Below are 20,101 nucleotides of genomic sequence, written 5' to 3' on the forward strand. Positions count from 1 at the left end.
CAAGTTTATCAACCTCCTCATTCCCTTTCACTCCAACATTTTTGATTTTTGGATGATTTTTAAATCCTTTGCATTTAACTTATACAAAACCATACAAATCTTATGAATTATATCATTTCTTATAGATTTCCCAGATTTCATACTTTCTAAAGCTGAATAACTATCAGATATAATCACTGAGTTATTTAAATCATTTCCCTCTACCCACTCCAAGGCTAACAAAATTGCAACCAGCTCTGTTGTGTATACTGATAAATGATCTGTTATTCTTTCCTGACATATTACCCCATTCGTTGGACTATATACTGCTGACCCAGCATGTCCTGTCTTTGGATCTTTGGAACCATCTGTAAAAATGAATGTATGTCCAGAAAAATGCATATCCAGATAATATTTAACAATATCCCTCACTGCTACTTCATTAGATTTATTTTTGATTTCCTTATGAAGGCCTAAATCTACATCTGGTGTAGGGAAAAACCATGGAGGAATAGGAGGGACTGAAACTGTTGAACAATACTTTAACTTATGTAACCCTATATTCTCAGCTTTCACATCACCAATCCACCCAAAACTTCTGAAATTGGACTTACTACACTGTAAAAAATGATTGTGATTTTAACGGTATTTTACTGTAAAAATGCTACGGTGAAAAACTGTTAATTGGTTAACAGAAAGTTTCCGTACTATATACGGTGAATAACTGTAATAGATCTAACCTTACATTTCATTTAATTTTACAGTAAAATACAGTTACATTTACAGTTTTTGGAAGTGAAAAAGAACAAGTCATTGTGTAATTTACAGTGAAAACCCGTAAATTGATATTCCCAGAATTCCCTGCGTGACACTTCGCATTTGATGTATTTTCATTGCAATAACTATGTTTCTTCTTTGTTTTTTCTAATCAGTTATGTACATTAGGGTTTTATGTTACATCTGATGTTGTTAAATTAATGTTTATTGCATTTTTGTAAAAATTTCATGTGTTTTACCATGATGGTGTTTAGTGTGTGTGTGAATGACACTGAGCACCTTCTGTATATTAGTATTGTCCTCTTGTGAGAAAAAAAAAAAGCTGCTTGTGATGGGCTTTGATTCATCACGTGATTCTCATCTCCACTGTGATTGGTGGTCGTCCGTATATATCAAAGGTACATAACAGATATTAATATTTCAATAGGTTGGTGATTTAACATTAATTCAGTTAATGAAATATGTTTTTTTACCGTAAATGGTTTACAGTGTAAACATAATCATTACAATATAAACCTTTAAATTATACGGTTTTGAACTGTAAAATAATTTTTTTTTTTAAACTGTAATTATTTTATTATAAACCTTTAAATTATATGGTGCTGTCCCTAAAAACCTAAAGCGTTACTGCCGTATTTTTTACGGTAAAGTTCTGGCAACCACAGCTGCCGGTTTTTTACCGTAAATTTTACGGGGATTTTTTTTACAGTGTATGTTCCCAGCAGTCTTTTAATATAGCTTTAGCTGGGTGGCTATCAACTTGTCCCTTCACATTAACCCAGTATGCTAACATCAGTTGTACCCTTCTGATCCTCAAAGGCATTTCACCCATTTCCACTTGCATAGAAGACACTGGGGATGTTTTAAAAGAACCACTACATATCCTTAGAGCCTGAGCTTGCATGACATCCAATGCTTTGATATTAGACTCTGCTGATGACATATATGCTATACATCCATAATCAAAGACAGACCTCATTAGTGCCCAATATATATTTTGTAAAGAAGCCCTGCTTGCTCCCCATGCTTGTCCTGATAGACAGCGTAGTATATTAACAATCTTTTTACATTTATTAACCATTTTTTCCAAATGAATCTTCCATGTCAATTTTTCATCAAACCACATCCCAAGAAACCTAATAATCTTCTTTTGCTCCAGAGGCTGACTATACAATTTGAAGGATACAGGTGTAATCTTATGCTTTTTTGAAAAACATATGACTTGTGTTTTAGACACTGATAATCTAAATCCCCATTTATTTGTCCATTTTTCCACTTCATTAATTGCATCTTGCATTTTTTATTTAACATAAGATTCATTACGGCCTCGAAACCATAATGCTCCATCATCAGCATACAATGATTTCCCAATTTTATGGTCAATATTTGAAAATATATCATTGATCATAATGTTGAATAATAATGGGCTACATACACTCCCTTGTGGAGTTCCTTTCTCAACTGTATATACCTCAGAGAATTCTGTACCTATATTTTCCTATTAAACAAAAAATCCAAAATCCAATTGTATACTTTACCACCAATTCCTAATCGTTGTAATTTAATTAATAACCCTTCTTTCCAAAGCATATCATATGCTTTCTCAACATCAAGAAATACTGCTATTACCACCTCCCTATTAGTCTGAGCTTTCCTAATATCCGATTCTAAACATAATAATGAATCCATTGTACTTCGGCCCTTACGAAACCCACTCTGATATGGGGAAAAAAGGTCATTGCTATCTAAATAATGAGTCATTCTATCTGTAATTATTCTTTCCATTATTTTACACAACTGCGACGTTAAAGCAATTGGTCTATAACTAGACGGGTCAGATGGCTTTTTCCCTGGCTTTAAAATAGGTACTATAATCGCATGTTTCCACACTGATGGAAGCTGACCAGTTTCCCAAATTTTATTAAAACATTTTAGTACTATTTTTAGTGTCTCATCTGTCATATTTGCTACCATTTTATAACATACCATGTCTTTTCCTGGAGTAGTTTGTTTTGCATTAAGGACTGCTTTTTTCAACTCAAACATATTTAAAGGTACGTCTAAAGGATTTCCTGAATGTTCTTTCTTTCCTAAAACATCTGGGAAACTTTCTAACACTTTCCTTCTGTTCACTTGCGCTTCCTTAGTGATGTTCTCAGAACTATGCACTTTCCTAAATGTTTGAGCTAAAACTTCAGCCTTTTCTAAATTAGTGACTGCCACTTTATCACCACTATTTAATACAGGTAATTCATAATTCCTTCTAACTCCTTCCATCCTCCTTATCATTCCCCATATATCAGATAACTTCACATCCCTTCCTATACTATTACAGAATTTCCTCCAAAAGTTTTTCTTACTACTGCTTGCTTTCTTTTATACTCTATCAAAGCATCTTGAGAATGATATTTCTTAAGATATTTAAAAGCTTTGTTTCTTGCTTTAACTGCTTTACTACACTCATGGTACATTCTTACATTTCCTTTTTCCTTTACTTTTAGGTATTGTTTCCTCAGCTGACAATATTATTTCATTTACTAATGCATTATTAAACTCATTTATTTCTATTTCTTTAATCTCATTAAGTTTTAGACATTTTGCTGCACAAATGATCTGAAAAAATTTCCAATTTGCATTCTCTATTTTCCACCTTGGAGTATTCTTAATCCTTTCTTGACACGTCCCTAATCCAACTTGAATTAGAATAGGGAAATGATCACTACCTATTGTAGTTTCCTTATCTATGTACTAATACCTGCTATTACACTGGACACAAATGTTAAATCAAGTACTGATTCAGTATTATTTATACTGTTAAACCGTGTTCCCTCACCATTGTTAAGACATACCAACCATTTGTCATCAATATATTCTTCTAAAACTGAACCATTTGCATCTGTACTATTGCTTCCCCATAACGTATTGTGTGCATTAAAATCCCCACACCATATTACCTCATTGATTGGTGATCCCACAATATTTTCCAAAATACTACCCTCTATTTTCCCACAAGGATTATAATAATTGATTACATTTTTTTTAAACATTTTTTATGCATTTGGCAGACGCTTTTATCCAAAGCGACTTACATTGCATTCAAAGTACACATGATTACATCTATAGAACCTTTACTAGTCCATATCCTTATCGTAATTGATTCATTATTTTCATTTATATTTATAATTTCATAACTTAAACCATTTAGTATGAAAGTTACTAATCCTCCCCCTCTACCATTCTCTCTATCTCTTCTGACTGCTGAATATCCCTTAATAGTAAAATCTAACTCTGATTTCAACCATGTTTCTTGTACACATATTATATTAGGTTTCTCTTTTACCTCATCTAAATATTTTTTAAATTCTTGGCCGTTTGCTATCAAACTTCTAGCATTCCATTGTAGTATACCTACATTTATCACCATTTAATCTATACCAGCATTGTGCTGGGTATTCTTACCCCCGGTTTCACAGACAAGGCTTAAGCTAGTCCTAGACTAAAATGCATGTTTGAGCAGTTTTAACTGAAAGCAACTTGCACTGAGATATCTTAAAATATGTCAGTGTCATTGTTTTGTCTCAAGATACACACCAGCAATGTTTTTTTTATATGGCACGTTTATAAAAGTTACTTAAATGTCCTAATTGAACTAAGGCCTAATCTTGGCTTAGTCTAAGCCATGTCTGTGAAACCGGGCCTGAGTGTCTGTGCTTAAGTTATCCCGAACTGTTTCCCAAACCATTCCTTTTATCCCCAAGTATTTTTCAGCTGCTTTCACAATAATTTTAATCCTTTCAGTACGACTCGTTGTCTGTGCAGAACAATTGATAATTTCAACCATAAAAATCACAAAATCATGTTTGCTGACAACTAAATTGTCTTTCCTTATCTTTTCATCCTCTTCTTTTATTATTTCATTTCCAATGCCCTCATTTTGATTTGGTATTACATTCACTCTGGGGACCAGCTTTACTGCTTCAGAGTAGCTGATACCTTCAGTTACCTTAATTCGTTGTACCTCTTTGGCTCTTTTACTAAATTCACATCCCTCATATGCTGCACTGTGCTCCCTTCCACAATTGCAGCATTGATTGCGAACTTTGTCACATTCATCATAATCATGATCTCCTCCACACTTACTACACCTCTTCTTTCCTTTGCATACAGCCGCGATATGCCCAAACCGTTGACATTTATAACATCGAAGTGGTGGAGGGATGTACAACTTAAAGGAACTGTATGTAAGAAATGTATTTCAATTAATCATAAAATGGCCCTGATATGTCAGTAGACATTAAGAAATCATGTTAATTTCAAATATTTATATCACTGACAACAGTTGTCCGGCCAAGATATTGTCATTTTAAAAGTGAAGTTGCAGCCCTCAACTGATGTTGATGTTGTCATGTTGTGTTTTCGCCTGAAGCTCCGCCCTCCACCTGTCGACCAATCACGAAGTCAGTAGTGTTTCTGCATTCGGGTTGCCAGCTCTGCTCTAGTTACCACAGCTGCAGCTACAAACTTTTTGGATAACTTTACGAAACCTAAACGACCTCGTTATGAATAAGAAAAACGTCGTGACAGTGTCTGAAATAAAACAAGGATTTGAGATGCCTTTGAAAGATGGAGACGGCTGAAAACGGAGAATAATTTGAAGACTGATGCCAACGTTGCTAATTTTCTCCTGGACAGGTAAGGTTCATATGTTTGGCTAACTTGTACTTAATGTAAATGGACATTTCAAATATTCATGACAGTCGAACAAAGATATGCATGTTCGTGCAAAGTAACGTTAGGTTAGCGCAGATGGAGGAGGTGGGTCATTGAATTGAAAAGGTAACGTTAAGGAATTGTTTGGTAAATAAAAACGGCGAGTCGTCATTGCTAACATTAGTAATGCATTATCAGAGCCCGTTTCTCTGTCATTATGCTGGGACGCTGAGGAAAACAACATTAGCTCGCCTATTATGGCAATGTGAAAACGTATTTGAGACAGCCTAACGTTATCTCAGTAAAAATTATTCCTCATTCGTTCTTCGCATATATAGTGGACAAAACATGCTGCAAGTTGACCTGTATGACCATTGCTAATGTTATTTAGCTTTGCTGTAATTTTACTATAGTATTTTTTCATGTGGGAATGTACTGTCACATACGAGCGTTCATATTTACGATTATATTTGGCTAATCGCCATTAGTAAATGTTTGCCATTCATAATTACTTCATAAAACATCGCTCTTGAAGCATAAACATAATTAACAGAAAGAAAAAAAACTAACTGTGTACGACTCATCACTTGCCATTGAAAGCTCTGTGTATACACCGCTCTACAGTCATTTGAAAGTGATTGCAGTACCAGTTTTGGCCACAGTCCTACATACAGCTCCTTTAAAGGGTTAGTTCACCCAAAAATGAAAATTCTGTCATTAATTACTCACCCTCACGTCGTTCGAGACCCGTAAGACCTCCGTTCATCTTCAGACACAAATGAAGATATTTTAGTGTAAAGCTGATGCTGAGAAAGGCTTCAGATAGGCCTCCATTGGCATTCAGTACACTTATACTCCCAAGACCGATAAAAGGCACTAAAAACATCGTTACAAAGTCCATCTCACCACAGTGACTCTACAATAATCTTACGATGCGACGAAAATAGTTTTTGTGCGCAAAAAAAATCAAAATAACACCTTTATCCAACTTGTTACTGCCTTCCGTGTGTGCCTCCACGACGCATGCGCGAGAATATGGCGCAGATCCGGCGTTCGGACACATGACCCAGAAGAGATTTGTTTACGAGCAGAGGAAGACGCGCGTGTCTAAGCTGTTGAATTCTACATTGATCGTGCTTTAGGTCTCGGCGTAGTGCTCAAAATGGGGCTAAAGTGTGCATTTCATGGATTACCAAACCCCGGCGCTACGTCATATTCTCGCGCATGCGTCGTGGAGGCACACGCGGAAGGCAGTAACAAGCTGGATAAAGGTGTTATTTTGATTTTTTTTTGCGCACAAAAACTATTGTCGTTGCTTCGTAAAATTATTGTAGAGTCACTGTGGTGAGATGGACTTTGTCACGACGTTTTAAGTGCCTTTTATGGGTCTTGGGAGTGTAAATGTACTGAATGCCAATGGAGGCCTGTGTGAAGCCTTTCTCAGCATCAGCTTTACACTAAAATATCTTCATTTGTGTTCCGAATATGAACGGAGGTCTTACGGGTCTCGAACGACATAAGGGTGAGGAATTAATGACAGAATTTTCATTTTTGGGTGAACTAACTCTTTAACCACATAACTCATAAAACCAATGAAAACCTTATCTGGTAACGTTTCCCCTTCAAACGTAAGCATAACTGATAAGCTGTCGCAAATGTCTCCAAATCTCTTAGTTTTGAGTCTTTTGGCTTCACATACTTTAACGTGCTTAATGTTTGCTACTATAGCATCTGTCTGTACATTTACCGGAATGCCAGTAATGACTCCTCTAACTAACTTTTTGTCATTAGCCTTTGAACATTGCACAATTTTACCATGAATTTTACTCATCTTAACTGCTTTTTTGAGTTGTTCTTCTGTTTTACAAAACACCAGTAGTTGTCCATTCCTTAATATTTTTGCACTCCTTACCTCTCCAATTTCTTTACTTAGACATTTTGTAAGTTGTATCGGATTCCACTCTCTGAACGTGGTACCTTCTTGCCCCAACTTAACAAATACCTTATATTGTTCCCCACCATCCTTTAACCCTTAATCGTCCCTTGGGGTCCAGCTGACCCCACTGGACTTTTCCTCCATTTTTTAAAAGTGTTCCCTTCATCTCAGGGCCATGAGACTCTGTGACTTTTCCTAAATAATGTAATATCTAAATCTAAATCTAAACATGCACAAAAAATCTGGGCTTGATTTGGTTGTTTTAAAGGTGTGTAAAAAAAATGTACCGTTTAAGTCCCTCTGGGTCAGATTGACCCCACATTGAAAATGAATGGGAAAGTGTAAAAAATAAAAAATTTTCACTTTTTTTGTCAAATTTTTTTTACTAAATCCAGTATAAATCTGAAAATTTCCACATTTATATCAAGGTCTGGTCCTAGAGCATAAACACAAAGTAGAACGAACTTTCTGTCTCATACACACACGCACACACACACACACATAAACACACACATGTGTGTTACTGCAACAGAGAGCATTTTTATAGAAACTTGCAAATAAAATCAACAAAACTGGCATAAATCTGAAAGATTTTCATACATAAATGAAGTACTAATACTAGAGCACAAATGCAATATGGAACAAGCATGTTCACTCACACGCACACACACACAAACACAAACACAGGTGTCTGGAGCATTTTTTTGGATTTTGGCAACGAATGGGAAAATGTAAAAATGCTTTTTTTTTCACTTTGTTTGTAAAAAAAAATCAACTAAATCCAGTATAAATCTGAAAATGTCTACATTTATATCAAGATCTGGTCCTAGAGCATAAACACAAAGTGGAACGAACTTTCTGTCTCATACACACACGCACACACACACACACACACACACACACACACACACACAAACACACACATATGTGTGACTGCAACAGAGAGCATTTTTATAGAAACTGGCAAATAAAATCAACAAAACTGGCATAAATCTGAAAAAATTACATACATAAATGAAGGACAAATACTAGAGCACAAATGCAACATGGAACAATCATGAGAAAGAGAGGGAAAAGGGCAAATAAAAGAAAGATGAAAGGCAGCTTAACTTCTGCATAACTTCCCTATGGACCTCTAGTGGATAATGTGGTCATTGCACTCTCTTTCTCTTTAACTATAATTCCTAAAGTTTTTCCACAAACCTACAGATGGCGGTATTCTATCCCTAACACATAGAGCAATGTCCAAAAACTATTTATATTTATTTAAGATCATCATTCAAGTGAATTTTTCATAAAAAAATAATTTTTAATGAGCCAATTTATGACATTGTTAGGTATTTGTGCAGCAAATAGGTAAAAAACTACAAAATACCCACAAAAACACAGCATAAATGTATAGTTGAGAAGTAAATAAAAAAAATGATATATAGTTTTCCATGTAAAAAAATTATATTTCCTTATGCAATCGCTCTGTAAAAGTTTGGGGTCTATCTGACCCCAAGGGACTCAAACGTAAACCCTACTTGAGGGACGATTAAGGGTTAAAGAAGCACTCTCACCACAATCAGATGTATTATTCTTTTTCTTTTTACTTTGATTTATATTCCACTCTTCGTTACCCTCGCTGTCTTCCAACTCTCCAGTGCTCCCCACCTCTCCTGTCTCACTTACTACTCCGTCACTTCCTTCCTCCATCTCCTGACCATTCCCAGCCCAGCTCTGTTTTGTGTTTTTTTTTGTTTTGTTTTGTTTTGTTACTTTTTACAACCTGTCTAATGTCTATAATTTTTTGTTATTGTTGTTAAATTCTTTTTTTAATTGTGACTATTTGTTCTTATATCTGTTCAAAAAAAAATAAATTCCCAGCCCAGCTGTTGCCATCCAGGTGCCACTCCAACCTCATTCGGTCAGTTGCAGTAATTCACTTACCGGTCAGCAGATGGCGGTAAGCGCGTGCCCGCGTCTGTTCGGCGCTCACGCGGATGAAGAAGAAGCAGAACCCTTAAAAGCGCGAACGCGTGTTGTTTTCCTTCACGCTTGCGCTGTTTATTTCTTTGGCTCTAAGGTTTGGTTATTCTTGTCGTTTTCTTCTCCTCCACTTTAACTGTTGTATTTTATAACCTGTCGTTTTTAAGATGCCCAAGAGGTCGTATCCTTTCAGCGAGAGCTTCTCTTCTCAGTATAAAGTTCATGTTGGCCTGAAGGAGATCAATAACTGTGGCGTATTCGGACTCAAATACAGACAAGAGGTTTATGGTAAGATATAAACATGTTTATTACATCTATAACCGCTTTAGATTGGCATTTAAAGCACTGTTATGTTTTATAATCAAAATATTCAATCGGTAAACAAAACTGCTTGATCATGCTAATGCTTTTAATAATGATGATCATCACCTGGCGATGTTCAGATTAATCAATTATACATTTATTATTATTATTCAATGTTTTTTAAAGCTGCTTGATTCACTGCTGGTGCGATTAATCAGATCTGTTAATATTCAATGATTTGTAGTAAATATTATGTATGAGTATTGCTAAAATATATACAGTGATTTATCTTACCAGAAGTTTGTTGTTAAAGAATTAGTGATAAACTTCAAGATTTGTCATGTAAAGTCCGATTCATATCAGCGAACCGGTTCGTTTCAATGAACCGATTCAGAAGATTCGATTCTGTTCAAGAATCGAACATCACTTCTTTAAAGGATTAGTTCACTTTTAAATAAACTTTTTGCTGATAGTTTACTCACCCCCATGTCATCCAAGATGTCCATGTCTTTCTTTCTGCAGTCGAAAAGAAATTAAGGTTTTGGATGAAAACAGTCCAGGGTTTTTCTCCATATTATGAACTTCAATGGGCTCCATAATAAGGGTCTGATCTAGCCAAACCATCAGTTTCTGTGAGAAACCCAGCAGTATTTATGCTATTATTTTACCTCTTATCAGACGAGCGTGATCATCTCTGAGCTCAGCCATAACTTCCGCTAAGTGAGGTCAAAATAGATCATGGTCATAGATGTATCGATAGTAGATGCCTCATTCTACTGATCCGTGCAGTTGCTAATGAGGCATCTACTATCGATACATCTATGACCATGATCTATTTTGACCTCACTTAGCGGAAGTTATGGCTGAGCTCAGAGATGATGACGTTCGTCTGATAAGAGGTAAAATAATAGCATAAATACTGCTGGGTTTCTCACAGAAACTGATGGTTTGTCTAGATAAGACCCTTATTCATCATCTGGAGTCGTTTAAAGCCCTTTGAAGCTGCACTGAAACTGTCATTTGGATCTTGAATCGTTTGGAGCCCATTGAAGTCCATTGTAAGGAGAGAAATCCTGGACTATTTTCATCCAAAACCTTCATTTCTTTTCGACTGCAGAAAGACATGGACATCTTGGATGACATGAGGTTGAGTAAACTATCAGCAAAAGTTTATTTAAAAGTGAACTAATCCTTTAAGCAGGGCTCGACATGAAGCATGTTCACAAGTAAATCTGTCATCCACTTGTCCGAGTAAAAAATGTGCTTGTCCGAAAAAACTAACAAAAAAAAAGTTGTAAATAAAATTTATTCTGAAGCAATATTCTCACCAGTGTTCAATCAGCTTTGACATATGCATATTTGTGATATTTTTACCTTTTTATAAAGGGCATTTTCCCCTAATCTTATTAAATATAGGCTATGATTCAGAATTCCTTTTTATATTCTTAAATTGGATCAATCAATTAAATTAGAAGACGACACTGGCTGTTACCAGTCAAATTAAATACAACTGCGTTAAATAATGTTATGAGATTGTTTTAAATATACAAATAAGAAATGCTGGAAAGATGAAACTAAACCACCAGTAGGTGGCAGCAGGTGACCGTCTGAATGAGCGAGTCATTGAGTCGATTCGTTCAAACGCTGATTCATTCAAGAATGAGGTAGGCGTTTACGAATTGAATAGGCGTAAATATTGGTAGGCGTTTCATTGAATCTTTGATTCTATCGATTCATTCAAAATGCTGAATCATTCACTAACACGCTGTTGCTGTGACATAGGGATGCGCGGTATACCGGTACTGGAAAAATACCGGTATATATTTTATTTAAAACGGTACGATATCATGATTTTGCTCATTTCGGTATATGCTGCTGTTCCGAAGTTCACCGCTAGGTGGCAGCGCGCTACCCAAACTGACGTGAAACCGGCAAATGTGGCAACAGAACAAGATGAATACAGCAGTTGAATCTCACTCAACACGCACAAAACTCATTAATAAAGACGAGTAGACGTGAAATTTGGAATTACTTTGCTTATAAAACTGCTAAGAACCATCAAACCTTGCCAAGCATCGTCACTTAATTCCTGTCTTATAAGACATTAAGAGATCGACAGGTGAGTGCATAATTCTAACCATCTAATTTAGACTTTTTTCTTTTAACACTGATAAACGCACATACATAAGATCGTATTGTTTAAATATAAAGAAATCTCCAGCGTTCGTTTCAACCAGTGATGTTTAGACCTCATAATATTTGCGCGCACACTATTGCACTATTTACATCCGCGAAAGACATAACCAACTGTTTATGTGACGACTCACTAAAGATTGAAATTTTTGACATTTTGTGTGTATTTGACTGAGGAAAAGCAACTTAATTTGGAATGCGCGAGCTCTTTAGGCGTGTGTGTTTGTTGTTGGCATGAGCGGAAAGAAAACTCTCTTAAAGAGCTCCCATCCCATATGTGTTACGAAATGCTATAAAATTGCTTGCATGTTCAAATTGGCGAGGCTTAAAAAGACGTGGGCAGGGATTTCCGTCAGTTGTCCCGCAAGTGTTGAATCTGAGCGCGCAAATTGCTTTTATAGTGCAGGTGCGATGAGGTGTAATGCTGAAATTACTTACAAAAAAGTTTCCAAATGACTGATTGATGTGATAATCTTTGTTGATTAATTTAATAATAAACATTTGCGGTAATTTCACGCTTCATAAACCCAAAACTTGCGAGAGTGAGTAAAATTATGCGCAATACCCGCATCATAATTCAGACCCTGTATGGTATTGATTTAATATCGGTACTTCGGTATTAGATTGTGGTACCGTACCGAAGACAAAATTGTGGTATCGAGCCATCCCTACTGTGACATGCGTTCTGCTGTGATCTTGTGGAACTATTTTCGCTGCTGAAATAGAACAAAAACACTCAAAATTGCATCTAAAATGTAAGTGACTTAATGTTAATAATTGTTTATGGAACTGTCATATGAAATGTCATTTTCAGTCGTGATGTTATTCAGGAAAACAGCACTCTTGGTAATGTGACGTTGCAACTGTATCATATTATAAATAGAAATAAACTACATTTCTACATTTTTACGGCAGTGTGTTAATAAAAAGTGTAATTTGTCTCGATTTCTCCTCGAGAGGCTGCGCGAGCGTCAACAGTGCAACGTTACCGTCAGTTCATTATACATTATCATTCACTGTCAATCGCCAATTACCGTAATGAATGCAGAATCATTCTTGCATTTGGGTGATTCCCTAGTTATTTTTGTTAATGACATTTTATCAGGATACTTGTCCGTCGGGCAAGTACAATTATTTTTCACTTGCCCCTTCAAAAAATCCACTTGTCCCGGACAAGCGTGAATGTCAAGCCCTGCTTTAAGGTCTTTTTTTTGTGTGTTTTCCTGATTTGTCTATCAACTTTGTTTTCTTAATTAGAGAAGACCAAAAGCCTGCTGTTCAACGGGACGAAAGCAGTGATGGGTCGACTCTGGAAGGCGGATGGTGAGGAGAAGGGGTCCGGTCCGGCTCCTGGACCGCAGACGCTCCTCAGAGGACAAACCACCATTGGGCAGGACGGCCGGCTGAGGAAGGCAGACGCTGGTCCAGGTGAAGCCGCTAGATTCATCTGAAAGATCCGCATTTACTGCCTCAAGGGTCTTCTATAATCAATAAATACTGTTAAAAGGAGAAGACGCTACAGTGTTTGCCTAGCCTGGCGTGGCCATACTCAATTCTAGTCAGAATATGAGTCTGGTATCGCTCCATTGAGCTTTGATTATGGGGCGTGTTTCAACCGAGCCAGGAAAGACCTCAATTGGATAGACCCACAACCAATCAGAGCAACGGAGCGACGCGTAACGTTAGTTGTCAAATGTCAACAGAACTCAACTGACCTGTGTTGCAAAGTCCGTGTTTTTCTCCATGTCCGCGGGTTGAAGCGACCCCAATTATGTGATTATATAAACCCAGGAATGCGAATTTTAGCAGGCAACCTTGCCAAAATAACATATTTTGCCAACCAAACGCCATTTTTTTTTCCCGAGAACCCCCCGGAAAGTTATTGTTTTGGGCTATAGTTTTGAGTAGCAATTGTGCGCGACATTGCAAAAAATCTTGGAAACCCTGTCTGCACGCACGCTGGATTAAGTAACGTTACAAGAAAAAAATTAGTGTAAACGATCTTTGCCAGTAATAAAATAATTTAAGGATACACAGAGTAGGCTACTTGCCAACACGATCATCGTTTCTGAGAGAAATAGTGAAGGTGAATGCATATACGAACAAGTTCTCCGTTTAGGATAAGAGCAAATTCAACCCAAGAGCCTTCGATGACGTTACTGTTGATCATCTGTCCATCATCGTCTAAAGCCCGCCCTGACAATTTCATTGGTCCGAACAGTTTCTGTTCGGGCATAATTACTCCTCTATGGAGCGAGTCCAGACCGAACTGCCCGAGCAAACATTTTTGTGGGCGGGGCTAAATTCGGCTGGCATCCAGGCTAGTGTTTGCCATAGGTTGAGAATTTACTTGTGGTGGTCTGACGGTTACTTGAATACATGTGACATTGAGACACTTGTGTTTTTTTTTTGACCGTTCAAGCGCAAAAATACATAAATTCAGGGCTTGATGCATGTGTTCATTTAGAAAATTGTGGGGCGCAATGATCAAAAAGCACTTAAAAATATATTTTAGTATCACTGGTCTATTAGTGTTTAATATTTGATTAGATTTTTTTTTTTTTTTTGGTTTTAGTTAGTATATCAGGTTAAGCTAAAGCTTAAAATGTTTGCTATATTTAAGTAAAAAAAAAAAATGGTTTTAGTGAACTATTATAACCCTGGTACTTTATTGAATGATGTGAAATACTGTTGTTAGTCTTTCCTCCTGACTATGAATTAAATGGGAATTCAATTAAATGCAGTTTGTGTAACTATCACGTGACTTTTAAGCTGGAAATACACCGGGACTCTTATTTTGAAATGCATTATTACAGTTGCGGCTGCTCGTTCGCGTTCAGATGAGGGAGCTCAAATATGCCTTGTTACAACCGTCTAAATCATATTACTATATAAACATCATAAGGTAAACATTGACATTATCCCTCAGCATTAGTTAATAAACATTACCTGGCATAAATGTGTGTTATTAATTGATTGAGCCGCTCTGAAGCGCTGTCGCGTGAGCCTGTAGATTAGCTCAACAGAGCTTTTTTCCCGCCCTTAGATCCGCACGGTACAGTTCAAATGTGCTCATCCGTTACTCAGGACATCAGTTCTGACTGGATTTCTTCCCTCCTCACTAACATTTCCCCCTCATTTTTATTCGTTGATGATAACACTAGGTTTTTATCATCCAAAACTGTTTTTTTAATTCAGGGTGACCATATTCTGATTACCGAAAACCAGGACACTCGGCCCGGCAATGAGAAACTCAAATGATACTCGAAGTTTACTCAAAGATTCCTTATTAATTTCAATACATTTAAAATATGCCCATTCTGTATGGATATAAAATTGTTATATTAGGGACAGGACTTGAAAACAGGACGTTTGGTCACCCCAAATTAATTATCAGTCGGTTTCATCAGTGAAAAAAAGGTAATTGACACATGATTCAAGGAAATTAAAACTGGATCCAATGTAACATTTGTAATCGTTGTTGCTTAACTATGTTATAAATAAAAAAAAAATCAGCATTTTAAGGTCTGTCTTTAGCCCTATTCGCATGGGATTAGTATTACCCAGTAATTTGTAATTGTGGTGGTAAATGTTTTTTTTATATTTTATATATATATATATATATAAATAAATCCCGCGCAAATCGGCCATGTCTGTAATAAAAAAAAAAAAATTTAAATTACACAAATGACCTACCATATTTCGCCGGTCCTGTGATATTAGTCCCGTGCGACTCCGTATCTCTGTGGTTTGGCCAGGATTTGGAGGGTTGTATAATTTTTTGCAAGGTTTTTTATTTCTTGTGCGCATTATCCATATTTCACGAATAATGGAGGCTGTGTTCATAACGCGCGCGGTTGTGCACATTGTACTTTCACTTTAAAACTAGAGCCAATTTGGGAGCGAATTGCTTGAAAGGTGTTCAATATTATTCTTAATGAAAAACACAAAAACAGTACAATGACAAGCTCGCTTAAATGGGCGCTTTTACATTTAGCTTTAAAACCAAATCTTCCGTCGTCATATTGTCAGCTCCTCACTCTTGCGATTAATTAAATCTCGCTCCGTTCAGTTTTTAATTGTAACGTCTTTTCTCGAACTGAACTAAATGTTTTTTTATTACAAAAATAAATCAAGACGGTGGGAAAGTGATGTAACACGACTATCACAACGAGCCTAGATAACGTATAGCAGCACGCGGTAAGAAGTGGTTGTGATATATCATACAGCTCCATCTATAACGAAAACCCTTACAAGTCTTGACATCATATCCGGGAGAAGTCAATAATCCCGTCCGAATGCATCACGCGAAAATTTCTAAATCACACGAGGTCCCCAGATAATACTAATCCCGCGCGAATGGGGCCTTTGTTACACATTTGTTTTGATTTCTCCATTATCAGTCGCTCCTTACGCTGAACGTAATAAAATCACTACCATTCTTGCATTTCCATGCTTCCCTGGTTTTTATTTTATTTTTTTATCACTGAATTTGTCCAGTCGGTCAAGTGAAATGATCTTTTAACAAGCGTTAAAGGCGCAATATGTAAGATTTTAGGATTAAAATATCCACAAAAAAAACACTAGAACGGTGTTATATATTTTGTTGACTTGTGTACTTGCATTATCCCGAATGTTTAAAAACTATTGATTTTTAACCGGGACACGGACCGTTTGTGTGTGTCCCATCAGTGACATCACACCCGCATCACCGTCCGGTGTTATTGTGTAGTAACCATGGCAACACTAGCGCCGCTTTAATATCTGTGTTTTATTAGACAGTGTTTGTATCATTGATGGACAGAAACTGATGATTGTCCTCCAGCTCAACACAGTTAGTGTGATTGTGTAAATCTGCTGTTGTTGATTTACCCAGAAGGCCATGTTTTACCGCCTCATATGATCTCACTCACTGCAGTGTGAACAAGAGTCTCATAGAACATCACTTTAACACACTCACATGTGTGATATACACACACACACACACACACACACACGAGCGGAAGAAGAGAAAGCGCTCGCGGCAGAAATAAAAGCTCCGCCCATTCAAGAGTCAAGACACGCCTTTGTTTTAACCCTTTACTGTCAGCCCCCTTTTTGAGAATACACATGAAAATGCACTGTCCAAACTTGAAGGGCTGTAATTCAAGAATGCTTTGGAGTATAGACCTAAGTTTGGTCTCGTTTTAAGGACGACAATCTGCAGATTATTACTAAAGTGAAAGCAATTCAAAATATGAAAGTATAAAAGTTATGGAAGTTTAAATTTACTGTAAATGAAAAATACTGTACTAAATATTTTCATAAAATATATTTTACAAAAATTACTATAAAATCAAAGCCATGTGTCTAACCAAGTTGTGTGCTAACCATAATTGAAGTTCCCATGAGATTGTTTAGGGCGCTGTACCAAAAATAGCCACCAGGTGTCATTGAAAATCCATTATTTTGTTTTTTTGATGCATTTTCCTGTAAATTTGTCCAAATGTCACTTCCATCACAGTCACCAAATATGGACCTTTGAGACTCAGACCTTTCCGACAATGTGTTTTCTCAAGATTAGATAAGATTGATTATAAAGTAGTTAAAATAAGTGTTGTAATATGAAATATGACACCGCCCACTAGGGGGAGGAGCCCGCTAGAAGAATTTAGAGTAACGTTTCCATGGTAACACAATCTCCGATTTCAAAAATGTTTTCACGGGAGGAATTTTGAGTTTGTAAGCTTTCAAATGATACCTAATTTATGATAATTACTTAAATATGATACGCCTGTGAGACGGTGACCGTTAACGGGATGGGCAACGGAAAATTACATAGTGCCTTTAATGTCGAGCCCTGGGTAAATGACTGGTTTGGTTCAGAGTCAGACGGTTGCATTAATCCCGTGTGTGTGTGTGTGGTGTGTGTGTGTTCAGGTTGTGCGGCGGCTCCCTCTGCGTGCTGTGTGTGTCAGCGGGTCTCGGGTTCGAGGAAGAGCTGCTCTCAGTGCGAGCGTCCGGCGTGTCCGGCCTGTGTCCAGCAGTGCAGCGGCTGCTCTGACCACTGCTGCTCCCTATGCTCCGTCACAGAGTGAGTGTGTGTGTGTGTGTGTGTTTAAAGGGTTAGTGCACCCAAAAGTGAGAATTCTCTCATTAATTACTCAACCTCATGTCGTTCGACACTCGTAAGCTCTTCAGACACAAAGATATTTAGTGTAAATCTGATGCTCTGAAAGGCCTCCATTGGCTCAATGCACTTTACACTCTCAAGACCCTTAAAAGACACTAAAGACTAAAGTTACAAAGTCCATCTCACTACAGCGGCTCTACAATAACTTTATGGAGTGACGAGAATAGTTTTTGTGCGCAAAAACCCCTAAATAAGGACATATATAGTGATGACGATTTCAAAACACGGCCTCATGAAGTGTTATCAGGGTCCTCACTCTTTTTCAGCAACCATTTTCCAGGACATTTTCAATTTTACTACGGCGGGAGTATAAGACAAGGATCATGCCAAATATTGCTCTCCAAGTCTTTAAAAGCTGTACAGTTTATTGCCATTACTAAACAATCCAGCATTTTTCAATATGAGCTCTTCATCATACATGACGACTATGGAAGCTTGTTTACACCACAGAATAGAAAGAAAAGGTAATTGTGACTTTTTTATCTCGCTATTCTGACTTTCGCAATTGCGAGTTTGCATATTTGTGATATAAACGCGAATATTGTTGCAATTCTTTTTTCCTCAGAATTGGACTTTATAACTTGCAATTTCAGTTTAGATCTCACAATTCTGAGAAGTCAATTGTGAAGAAAAGACTTGCGAGTTTATATCACGCAATTCTGACTTTATAACACACAAATGTGACTTTATCTCAAAATGATGTGATTAGTTAGCAGCTTACGAGTTAGCATACATACATTTGAGCAGTTATAGCATTAGCAAGACTAAACATCATTATTCAAAATACAACTCACACGCATCAAACTCAGCATTCCTGAACATGTGCTTTCTGCAACTAGCGCTAATAGTTTGGGCCAGCGATAAACTCTTTATACTCTGCTAAAGAAATAACTTTTTTAAAGAATTTTCCCAGACAACAACAAGATTTTCCAGGACATTTTACATTCTCTAATTTTCCAGGACGAGTGGGGATGGGAACCCTGGTTATGAATCAGTGAGTCGAATCATGATTCGGATCACGTGTCAAACCGCCAAACTGCTGAAATTTGGCGATTCAAACTGCTGAATCGACTCACTGATTCATAATGCTCTGAACCGCTGAATCGACTCACTGATTCATAACGCTTCGAAGCTTCATGAGGCCGTGTTTTGAAATCGTCATCACTATATAAGTCGTTATTTAGGGTTTTTTTAGCGCACAAAAACTATTCTCGTCGCTTTATAAAGTTATTGTAGAGCCACTGTAGTGAGATGGACTTTGTAACGACGTCTTTAGTGTCTTTTAAGGGTCTTGAGAGTGTAAAGTTGAGCCAATGGAGGCCTTTCAGAGCATCAGATTTACACTAAAATATCTTCATTTGTGTCTGAAGATGAACGGAGGTCTGACGGGTGTCCAACCACATGAGGGTAAGTCATTAATGACAGAATTTACATTTTTGGGTGAACTAACCCTTTAATCAAGTGTGTGTGTTTAATCCATGTGTGTGTGCTCATGTGTGTTCTCCGTCCGCAGTTACAGCGAGCGGTATGAGCGCGTCCTCTGCTGCGGCTGCTCGTCCTGATGCAGAAGCTCTCCCGACGGATGCTCAGATGATTTTTAATGCATTACCAATGAAATGTAAATGAGATGCTATTTTATATATGCCTGCGTTGTTTCTTGCTCTCCTCTTGTGTACATACTCCTGTGATATTTGAAATAAATACTTGATGTTTTCCTAATTGTTGCTTGGAGTGTTCATTTATTTTATATATACACTACCAGTCAAAAGTTTGGAAACTTGTTTTTTAAAGTCTCTTCTGCTCACCAAGGCTGCATTTATTTGATCCAAAATACAGCAAAAACAGTAATATTGTAAAATATTACAATTTTAAAATGTGACCGGATGGATGGATGGATGGATGGATAGATGGATGGATGGATAGATAGATGGATGGATGATAAATAGATGGATGGATGGATAGATAGATGGATGATAAATAGATGGATGGATGGATAGATGGATGGATGGATGATAAATAGATGGATGGATGGATAGATGGATGATAAATAGATGGATGGA

At 37.0% G+C, this 20,101-nt stretch overlaps 1 protein-coding gene across 1 annotated transcript; it reads left to right on the forward strand.

The window, feature by feature from the left end:
• Positions 1-9,374: 9,374 nt before the first annotated feature.
• siva1 (SIVA1, apoptosis-inducing factor) lies at positions 9,375-19,758 on the forward strand. Its single transcript, XM_079833206.1, has 4 exons — positions 9,375-9,661; positions 13,127-13,297; positions 17,789-17,942; positions 19,555-19,758. Exons 1-4 carry the CDS (start codon positions 9,541-9,543, stop codon positions 19,601-19,603), a joined length of 495 nt encoding a protein of 164 aa, XP_079689332.1. The 5' UTR covers positions 9,375-9,540; the 3' UTR covers positions 19,604-19,758.
• The last annotated feature ends 343 nt before the right edge of the window (positions 19,759-20,101 follow it).

This window comes from Gobio gobio, assembly GCF_949357685.1.
Source record: "Gobio gobio genome assembly, chromosome: 13".
Lineage (NCBI taxonomy): Eukaryota > Metazoa > Chordata > Actinopteri > Cypriniformes > Gobionidae > Gobio > Gobio gobio.